An 11,047-nucleotide genomic window follows, 5' to 3' on the forward strand; every position below is an offset into this window, starting at 1 on the left:
GCACTGTGGGAGGGTCACTACTGAGGGAGCGCCGCACTGTGGGAGGGTCAGTACTGAGGGAGCGCCGCACTGTCAGAGGGACAGTACTGAGGGAGCGCCGCTCTGTGGGAGGGACAGTACTGAGGGAGCGCCGTACTGTGGGAGGGTCGGTACTGAGGGAGCGCCGCACTGTGGGAGGGTCAGTACTGAGGGAGCGCCGCACTGTGGGAGGGTCAGTACTGAGGGAGTGCCGCACTGTGGGAGGGTCAGTACTGAGGGAGCGCAGCACTGTGGGAGGGTCAGTACTGAGGGAGTGCCGCACTGTGGGAGGATCAGTGCTGAGGGAGCGCCGCACTGTGGGAGGGTCAGTACTGAGGGAGTGCCGCACTGTGGGAGGGTCAGTACTGAGGGAGTGCCGCACTGTGGGAGGATCAGTGCTGAGGGAGCGCCGCACTGTGGGAGGGTCAGTACTGAGGGAGTGCCGCACTGTCAGAGGGTCAGTACTGAGGGAGCGCCGCAGTGTCGGAGGGTCAGTACTGAGGGAGCGCCGCACTGTGGGAGGGTCAGTAATGAGGGAGCGCCGCACTGTGGGAGGGTCAGTACTGAGGGAGCACCGCACTGTGGGAGGGTCAGTACTGAGGGAGCGCCGCACTGTGGGAGGGTCAGCACTGAGGGAGCGCCGCACTGTGGGAGGGTCAGTACTGAGGGAGCGCCGCACTGTGGGAGGGTCAGTACTGAGGGAGCGCCGCACTGTGGGAGGGTCAGTACTGAGGGAGTGCCGCACTGTCAGAGGGTCAGTACTGAGGGAGCGCCGCAGTGTCGGAGGGTAGGTACTGAGGGAGCGCCGCACTGTGGGAGGGTCAGTACTGAGGGAGCGCCGCAGTGTCGGAGGGTCAGTACTGAGGGAGCGCTGCACTGTGGGAGGGTCACTACTGAGGGAGCGCCGCACTGTGGGAGGGTCAGTACTGAGGGAGTGCCGCACTGTCAGAGGGTCAGTACTGAGGGAGCGCCGCACTGTGGGAGGGTCAGTACTGAGGGAGCGCCGCACTGTGGGAGGGTCAGTACTGAGGGAGCGCCGCACTGTGGGAGGATCAGTACTGAGGGAGCGTCGCACTGTCGGAGAGTCAGTACTGAGGGAGCGCCGCACTGTCAGAGGGTCAGTACTGAGGGAGAGCCGCACTGTGGGACGGTCAGTACTGAGGGAGCGGCGCACTGTCGGACAGTCAGTACTGTGGGAGCTCCACACTGTGGGAGGGTCAGTACTGAGGGAGCACCGCACTGTCAGAGGGTCAGTACTGAGGGAGCACCGCACTGTGGGAGGGTCAGTACTGAGGGAGTGCCGCACTGTGGGAGGGTCAGTACTGAGGGAGCGCCGCACTGTGGGAGGGTCAGTACTGAGGGAGTGCCGCACTGTCAGAGGGTCAGTACTGAGGGAGCGCCGCAGTGTCGGAGGGTCAGTACTGAGGGAGCGCCGCAGTGTCGGAGGGTCAGTACTGAGGGAGCGCCGCACTGTGGGAGGGTCAGTACTGTGGAAGCACCGCACTGTCGGAGGGTCAGTACTGAGGGAGCGCCGCACTGTGGGAGTGTCAGTACTGAGAAATAAACAACAGATCGGCCGTGTGTCCCCGCACCAATCCTCTCTATTACCTCGCTCAAAAACTCCAGTGAGTTCGTTAAACATGATATTCCTGAAGGAATCCAATTTGGACTCCCGTAATTAACCCATGTTGGTGATTATTAACCTGGTCTGGAATGATAGTTTCTAGAAGTTTCCAACGTTAAAATCCCTGGACTGTAGCTGCTGGGTTTATCTGGCTATCCCTTTGCATGAAAAGGGGTAACGTTTACGATTCGCATATTGGAATTCTAGAATCCGTACTGTGCAAAAGGAGGCCATTCGGCCCATCGAGTCTTCATCATCGACCCTCTGAAAGAGCGCCCTCCCTCTGCGTCTCAAGGAATTGGAAAGATTATGGGCTAACGCCTCCGCACATCCCACTCCCACTTCTTGCAAGGGAGTCTGCTCGCAACAGGGCGGGGGCGTGTCCGTCAAGCGTGCACGGTCTAGATAAAGCCTGACGCGCGGGATCCGGGAAGAAGGTGCCCGAGGGGAGGGGGACCCCTCCCCTCGGGCCCTTCTTCCCCCACTACCTCCTCCTGCAAAAGGCCCGCTTCTTAATACCCGCCCCCGCCCCCCCCCCCACCCCCGGGGACCGGTCGTATCCCGTTACAGACCCAGACCACCCCCCCGACGCACCCTGATCCCTGCACACGCTCCCCCCCCCACCACTCCGAGGCCAGTCGCCTCGGCGAAAGTTGAACATTCCCCGAGCGGTCAGTCCCCCCCAACCCACGCGACAGCAGAACAAGCCTTCATCGGACGGGGCATTGAGTATAAGAATTGGCAAGTCATGTTGCAGCTGTATAGAACCTTAGTTAGGCCACACTTGGAGTATAGTGTTCAATTCTGGTCGCCACACTACCAGAAGGATGTGGAGGCTTTAGAGAGGGTGCAGAAGAGATTTACCAGAATGTTGCCTGGTATGGAGGGCATTAGCTCTGAGGAGCGGTTGGATAAACTCGGTTTGTTCTCACTGGAATGACGGAGGTTGTGGAGCGACCCGATAGAGGTCTACAAAATTATGAGGGGCATAGACAGAGTGGATAGTCAGAGGCTTTTCCCCAGGGTAGAGGGGTCAATTACTAGGGGGCATAGGTTTAAGGTGAGAGGGGCAAGGTTTAGAGTAGATGTACGAGGCAAGTTTTTTACGCAGAGGGTAGTGGGTGCCTGGAACTCACTACCGGAGGAGGTAGTGGAGGCAGGGACGATAGGGACATTTAAGGGGCATCTTGACAAATATATGAATAGGATGGGAATAGAAGGATACGGACCCAGGAAGTGTAGAAGATTGTAGTTTAGTCGGGCAGTATGGTCGGCACGGGCTTGGAGGGCCGAAGGGCCTGTTCCTGTGCTGTACTTTTCTTTGTTCTTTGTTCTTTGTTGTTGAGAGCAAACGGGATTGAGCCGGGCGTCTCGTGCTGGACGGCCCTCGTCCCATCGCCGAACCCGGGAGAGGGGGGGTGGGGGGGGTGCTGGTTAGGGAGGCGAGCGGCTAATTTCTCTGCCGTCGCTTCCAGCCGGCTCGCGTTGACGCTCGCGGGTCAGCTGCGGCCTGCTGCCCGCCAGAAAGTCTTTGCAGCCTCTGAAAACCGGTGGCTGGCAAAGAGCAAGGAATGAGACGGAAGAGGAATTTCCAAGACTTACCCATCTTTTCCAGGGCCGGGCCTTGCTTCCCGGGGCGGGCTGGGCGCACAAAATGAGCGGGGCTGTGTCGGGAATACTGTGGTGTGTGTTTGCTTGTGTGACGGAGGGAGGGAAGGAGGGAGGGAGGGAAGGAGGGAGGGAGGGAGGGGCACATCCAAAGTACACACAAAGCTGGGTTGAAACGTCAGCTTACTCTGCACTCCGCACACACACACACACGCACACTCCCTTTAACTGTTTGCTGCCCTCAGCTCAGGGCGAACTCTCGGCCTCCAGCTCGTTTTGGATTTGGGGCCTGTGGCCTGTGTGTGCAGATGGGAAACACACTCTGCACTCCCCCGCCTGAACCCACGCCGCCCAGCGCCTGCCTTTTCCCCAGCCTGAGCCAATCGAATAACAATCTTTATTGTCACAAGTCGGCTTCCATTAACACTGCAGTGAAGTTACTGTGAAAAGCCCCTAGTCGCCACACTCCGGCGCCTGTTCGGGTGCGCGGAGGGAGAATTCAGAATGCCCGATTCACCCAACAAGCGCGTCTTTCGGGAGGAAACCGGAGCGCCCGGAGGAAACCCACGCAGACACGGGGGAGAACGGGCGGACTCCGCACGGATAGTGACCCAAGCTGGGAATCGAACCAGGGACGCTGGCGCTGTGAAGCAACAGTGCCAGACACTGTGCAGAGGCGCGGCAGCCGGCTGGCTCGCAGCGTCCTCCCGGAGTAGGGAAAGGCGGGGAACGGGCTGTTCCACGCCCGCTCATGTGCCATTGGGCAGCGCGAACGACCGACGTCGCCCCGCAAAGGATCCTTCAGGAAAGAGTGATCATAATATGCTGAGGTGGGGGGCTGCCTGTGGGTCAAAACGCTGGAACCCCCTCCCCGACAGCGCCGTGGATGTACCTACACAACACGGGACTGCAGCGGCTCAAGAATGCAGCTTGCCCACCACCTTCTCAAGGCAGCGATTAGGGATGCAACACCCACAACGTGGATAATAAAACGGGGATGTGACGGTATATCTGGCAAGAAGTGGGAGTGGGATTTGCGGAGGCGTTAGGCCATAATCTTTCCAATTCCTTGAGACTCAGAGGGAGGGCGATGATGAAGCACTGTGCGGTGCTCCGTCAGTACTGACCCTCCGACAGTGCGGTGCTCCCTCAGTACTGACCCTCCGACAGTGCGGTGCTCCCTCAGTACTGACCCTCTGACAGTGCGGCACTCCCTCAGTACTGTCCCTCCCACAGTGCAGCGCTCCCTCAGTACTGACCCTCCGACTGTGCGGTGCTCCCTCAGTACTGACCCTCCGACAGTGCGGCACTCCCTCAGTACTGACCCTCTGACAGTGCGGCACTCCCTCAGTACTGTCCCTCCCACAGTGCAGCGCTCCCTCAGTACTGACCCTCCGACTGTGCGGTGCTCCCTCAGTACTGACCCTCCGACAGTGCGGTGCTCCCTCAGTACTGACCCTCTGACAGTGCGGCACTCCCTCAGTACTGTCCCTCCCACAGTGCAGCGCTCCCTCAGTACTGACCCTCCGACTGTGCGGTGCTCCCTCAGTACTGACCCTCCGACAGTGCGGCACTCCCTCAGTACTGACCCTCCGACAGTGCGGCGCTCCCTCAGTATTGACCCTCCGACAGTGCGGCGCTCCCTCAGTACTGACCCTCCCACAGTGCGGCACTCCCTCAGTACTGACCCTCCGACAGTGCGGCACTCCCTCAGTACTGACCCTCTGACAGTGCGGCACTCCCGCAGTACTGACCCTCCCACAGTGCGGCGCTCCCTCAGTACTGACCCTCCCACAGTGCGGCTCTCCCTCAGCACTGACCCTCCCACAGTGCGGCGCTCCCTCAGTACTGACCCTCCGACAGTGCGGCACTCCCTCAGTACTGACCCTCTGACAGTGCGGCACTCCCTCAGTACTGACCCTCCCACAGTGCGGTGCTCCCTCAGCACTGACCCTCCCACAGTGCGGCGCTCCCTCAGCACTGACCCTCCCACAGTGCGGTGCTCCCTCAGTACTGACCCTCCCACAGTGCGGCTCTCCCTCAGCACTGACCCTCCCACAGTGCGGTGCTCCCTCAGTACTGACCCTCCCACAGTGCGGTGCTCCCTCAGTACTGACCCTCCCACAGTGCGGCTCTCCCTCAGCACTGACCCTCCCACAGTGCGGCACTCCCTCAGTACTGACCCTCCCACAGTGCGGCACTCCCTCAGCACTGACCCTCCCACAGTGCGGTGCTCCCTCAGTACTGACCCTCCCACAGTGCGGCGCTCCCTCAGCACTGACCCTCCCACAGTGCGGTGCTCCCTCAGCACTGACCCTCCGACAGTGCGGCACTCCCTCAGTACTGACCCTCCCACAGTGCGGTGCTCCCTCAGCACTGACCCTCCCACAGAGCGGCGCACCCTCAGTACTGACCCTCCCACAGTGCGGCACTCCCTCAGTACTGACCCTCCCACAGTGCGGTGCTCCCTCTGCACTGAACCTCCCACAGTGCGGTGCTCCCTCAGTACTGACCGTCCCACAGTGCGGCGCTCCCTCAGTACTGACCCTCCCACAGTGCGGCACTCCCTCAGTACTGACCCTCCCACAGTGCGGCACTCCCTCAGTACTGACCCTCCCACAGTGCGCTGCTCCCTCAGCACTGACCCTTCCACAGTGCGGCGCTCCCTCAGTACTGACCCTCTGTACAGTGCGGTGCTCCCTCAGCACTGACCCTCCGACAGTGCGGCGCTCCCTCAGTACTGACCCTCCCACAGAGCGGAGCTCCCTCAGCACTGACCCTCCCACAGAGCGGCGCTCCCTCAGCACTGACCCTCCGACAGTGCGGCACTCCCTCAGTACTGACCCTCCCACAGAGCGGAGCTCCCTCAGCACTGACCCTCCCACAGAGCGGCGCTCCCTCAGTACTGACCCTCCCACAGTGCGGCACTCCCTCAGTACTGACACTCCCACAGTGCGGAGCTCCCTCAGTACTGACCCTCCGACAGTGCGGTGCTCCCTCAGCACTGACCCTCCGACAGTGCGGCGCTCCCTCAGTACTGACCCTCCCACAGTGCGGCGCTCCCTCAGTACTGACCCTCCCACAGTGCGGCGCTCCCTCAGTACTGACCCTCCGACAGTGCGGTGCTCCCTCAGCACTGACCCTCCGACAGTGCGGCACTCCCTCAGCACTGACCCTCCGACAGTGCGGCACTCCCTCATTACTGACCCTCCCACAGTGCGGCGCTCTCTCAGCACTGATCCTCCAACAGTGCGGCGCTCCCTCAGTACTAACCCTCCCACAGTACGGCGCTCCCTCAGTACTGACCCTCTGACAGTGCGGCGCTCCCTCAGTGCTGACCCTCCGACAGTGCAGCGCTCCCTCAGTACTGACCCTCCGACAGTGTGGCGCTCCCTCAGTACTGACCCTCCGACAGTGCGGCGCTCCCTCAGTGCTGACCCTCCGACAGTGCGGCGATCCCTCAGTGCTGACCCTCCGACAGTGCAGCACTCCCTCAGTGCTGACCCTCCCACAGTGCGGCGCTCCCTCAGTACTGACCCTCCGACAGTGCGGCGCTCCCTCAGTACTGACCCTCCCACAGTGCGGCGCTCCCTCAGTACTGACCCTCCGACAGTGCAGCGCTCCCTCAGTACTGACCCTCTGACAGTGCGGCACTCCCTCAGTACTGACCCTCCCACAGTGCGGCGCTCCGTCAGTACTGACCCTCCCACAGTGCGGCACTCCGTCAGTACTGACCCTCCGACAGTGCGGCGCTCCCTCAGTACTGACCCTCCCACAGTGCGGTGCTCACTCAGTACTGACCCTCCCACAGTGCGGCGCTCCCTCAGTACTGACCCTCCCACAGTGCGGCGCTCCCTCAGTACTGGCCCTCACACAGTGCGGCGCTCCCTCAGTACTGACCCTCCCACAGTGCGGCGCTCCCTCAGTACTGACCCTCCCACAGTGCAGCGCTCCCTCAGTACTGACCCTCCCACAGTGCGGCGCTCACTCAGTACTGTCCCTCCGACAGTGCGGCGCTCCCTCAGTACTGACCCTCTGAGAGTGCGGCGCTCCCTCAGTACTGACCCTCTGACAGTGCGGCGCTCCCTCAGTACTGACCCTCTGACTGTGCGGAACTCCCTCAGTACTGACCCTCCCACAGTGCGGAGCTCCCTCAGCAATGACCCTCCCACAGAGCGGCGCTCCCTCAGTACTGACCCTCCCACAGTGCGGCACTCCCTCAGTACTGACCCTCCCACAGTGCGGAGCTCCCTCAGTACTGACCCTCCGACAGTGCGGTGCTCCCTCAGCACTGACCCTCCGACAGTGCGGCGCTCCCTCAGTACTGACCCTCCCACAGTGCGGCGCTCCCTCAGTACTGACCCTCCCACAGTGCGGCGCTCCCTCAGTACTGACCCTCCGACAGTGCGGTGCTCCCTCAGCACTGACCCTCCGACAGTGCGGCACTCCCTCAGCACTGACCCTCCGACAGTGCGGCACTCCCTCAGTACTGACCCTCCCACAGTGCGGCGCTCCCTCAGTACTGACCCTCCCACAGTGCGGCGCTCCCTCAGTACTGACCCTCCCACAGTGCTGCGCTCCCTCAGTACTGACCCTCCCACAGTGCGGTGCTCCCTCAGCACTGACCCTCACACAGTGCGGCGCTCCCTCAGTACTGACCCTCCGACAGTGCGGCGCTCCCTCAGCACTGACCGTCACAGTGCGGCGCTCCCTCAGTACTGACCCTCCGACAGTGCGACGCTCCCTCAGTACTAACCTTCCCACAGTGCGGCGCTCCCTCAGTACTGACCTTCCGATAGTACTGACCCTCCCACAGTGCGGCGCTCCCTCAGTACTGACCCTCCCACAGTGCGGCGCTCCCTCAGCACTGATCCTACCACAGTGCGGCGCTCCCTCAGTACTGACCCTCCCACAGTGCGGCGCTCCCTCAGTACTGACACTCTGACAGTGCGGCCCTCCCTCAGTACTGACCCTCCCACAGTGCGGCGCTCCCTCAGTACTGACCCTCCCACAGTGCGGTGCTCCCTCAGCACTGCTCCTCCCACAGTACGGCGCTCCCTCAGTACAGACCCTCCCACAGTGCGGCGCTCCCTCAGTACAGACCCTCCCACAGTGCGGCGCTCCCTCAGTACTGCACTCCCACAGTGCGGCGCTCCCTCAGTACTGACCCTCCCACAGTGCGGCGCTCTGTCAGTACTGACCCTCCCACAGTGCGGCACTCCCTCAGTACTGACCCTCTGACAGTGCGGCGCTCCCTCAGTACTGACCCTCCCACAGTACGGCACTCCCTCAGTACTGACCCTCTGACAGTGCGGCACTCCCTCAGTACTGACCCTCTGACAGTGCGGCGCTCCCTCAGTACTGACCCTCTGACAGTGCGGCGCTCCCTCAGTACTGACCCTCTGACTGTGCGGCACTCCCTCAGTACTGACCCTCCCACCGTGTGGTGCTCCCTCAGTACTGACCCTCCCACAGTGCGGCACTCCCTCAGTTCAGACCCTCCCACAGTGCGGCGCTCCCTCAGTACTGACCCTCCCACAGTGCGGTGCTCCCTCAGCACTGACCTCACACAGTGCGGCGCTCCCTCAGTACTGACCCTCCGCCAGTGCGGCGCTCCCTCAGCACTGACCGTCACAGTGCGGCGCTCCCTCAGTACTGACCCTCCGACAGTGCGGCGCTCCTTCAGTACTGACCCTCCGCCAGTGCGGCGCTCCCTCAGCACTGACCGTCACAGTGCGGTGCTCCCTCAGTACTGACCCTCTGACAGTGCGACGCTCCCTCAGTACAAACCCTCCCACAGTGGGGTGCTCCCTCATTACTGACCCTCCCACAGTGCGGCGCTCCCTCAGTACTGACCCTCCCACAGTGTGGCGCTCCCTCAGCACTGATCCTCCCACAATGCGGCGCTCCCTCAGTACTAACCCTCCCACAGTGCGGCGCTCCCTCAGTGCTGACCCTCCGACAGTGCAGCACTCCCTCAGTGCTGACCCTCCGACAGTGCGGCGCTCCCTCAGTACTGACCCTCCGACAGTGCGGCGCTCCCTCAGTACTGACCCTCCCACAGTGCGGCGCTCCCTCAGTACTGACCCTCTGACAGTGCGGCGCTCCCTCAGTGCTGACCGTCCGACAGTGCAGCACTCCCTCAGTGCTGACCCTCCGACAGTGCGGCGCTCCCTCAGTACTGACCCTCCGACAGTGCGGCGCTCCCTCAGTCCTGACCCTCCAACAGTGCTGCGCTCCCTCAGCACTGACCCTCCGACAGTGCTGCGCTCCCTCATTACTGACCCTCCGACAGTGCGGCGCTCCCTCAGTACTGACCCTCTGACTGTGCGGCACTCCCTCAGTACTGACCCTCCCACAGTGTGGTGCTCCCTCAGTACTGTCCCTCCCACAGTGCGGCACTCCCTCAGTACTGACCCTCCGACAGTGCGGCACTCCCTCAGTACTGACCCTCCGACAGTGCGCCACTCCCTCAGTACAGACCCTCCCACAGTGCGGCGCTCCCTCAGTACTGACCCTCCCACAGTGCGGCGCTCCCTCAGTACTGACCCTCCCACAGTGCGGTGCTCCCTCAGCACTGACCTCACACAGTGCGGCGCTCCCTCAGTACTGACCCTCCGCCAGTGCGGCGTTCCCTCAGCACTGACCGTCACAGTGCGGCGCTCCCTCAGTACTGACCCTCCGACAGTGCGACGCTCCCTCAGTACTAACCCTCCCACAGTGCGGTGCTCCCTCATTACTGACCCTCCCACAGTGCGGCGCTCCCTCAGTACTGACCCTCCCACAGTGTGGCGCTCCCTCAGCACTGATCCTCCCACAGTGCGGCGCTCCCTCAGTACTAACCCTCCCACAGTACGGCGCTCCCTCAGTACTGTCCCTCTGACAGTGCGGCGCTCCCTCAGTGCTGACCCTCCGACAGTGCAGCACTCCCTCAGTGCTGACCCTCCGACAGTGCGGCGCTCCCTCAGTACTGACCCTCCGACAGTGCGGCGCTCCCTCAGTACTGACCCTCCCACAGTGCGGCGCTCCCTCAGTACTGGCCCTCTGACAGTGCGGCGCTCCCTCAGTGCTGACCGTCCGACAGTGCAGCACTCCCTCAGTGCTGACCCTCCGACAGTGCGGCGCTCCCTCAGTCCTGACCCTCCAACAGTGCTGCGCTCCCTCAGCACTGACCCTCCGACAGTGCTGCGCTCCCTCAGTACTGACCCTCCGACAGTGCGGCGCTCCTTCAGTACTGACCCTCCGACAGTGCGGCGCTCCCTCAGTCCTGACCCTCCAACAGTGCTGCGCTCCCTCAGCACTGACCCTCCGACAGTACTGCGCTCCCTCAGTACTGACCCTCCGACAGTGCGGCGCTCCCTCAGTACTGACCCTCTGACAGTGCGGCGCTCCCTCAGTGCTGACCGTCCGACAGTGCAGCACTCCCTCAGTGCTGACCCTCCGACAGTGCGGCGCTCCCTCAGTCCTGACCCTCCAACAGTGCTGCGCTCCCTCAGCACTGACCCTCCGACAGTGCTGCGCTCCCTCAGTACTGACCCTCCGACGGTGCGGCGCTCCTTCAGTACTGACCCTCCGACAGTGCGGCGCTCCCTCAGTCCTGACCCTCCAACAGTGCTGCGCTCCCTCAGCACTGACCCTCCGACAGTGCTGCGCTCCCTCAGTACTGACCCTCCGACAGTGCGGCGCTCCTTCAGTACTGACCCTCCGACAGTGCGGCGCTCCCTCAGTTTCCCCCAACTCCTCCAGAGGTGTGGGACCTGATGAAGGGATTGGGCAATGGAGGTTAGTATTAGACAC

At 62.6% G+C, this 11,047-nt stretch overlaps 1 protein-coding gene across 3 annotated transcripts in view; it reads right to left on the bottom strand.

Annotated features, from left to right (window-relative positions):
- selenbp1 (selenium binding protein 1) overlaps positions 1-3,395 on the bottom strand; it is a 61,122-nt gene extending 57,727 nt beyond the window's left edge. For 2 of the 3 annotated variants that reach the window (XM_072490597.1, XM_072490596.1), the window contains exon 1: positions 3,245-3,395. In XM_072490597.1, the coding sequence (XP_072346698.1) occupies positions 3,245-3,248 (4 nt within the window). In that variant the 5' untranslated portion in view covers positions 3,249-3,395. The remainder of the gene's footprint in view (positions 1-3,244) is intronic. The other variant, XM_072490594.1, reaches the window with a different exon arrangement.
- Between the last annotated feature and the right edge of the window lie 7,652 nt (positions 3,396-11,047).

The sequence above is a fragment of the Scyliorhinus torazame genome, chromosome 26, assembly GCF_047496885.1.
Source record: "Scyliorhinus torazame isolate Kashiwa2021f chromosome 26, sScyTor2.1, whole genome shotgun sequence".
Classification (NCBI taxonomy): domain Eukaryota; kingdom Metazoa; phylum Chordata; class Chondrichthyes; order Carcharhiniformes; family Scyliorhinidae; genus Scyliorhinus; species Scyliorhinus torazame.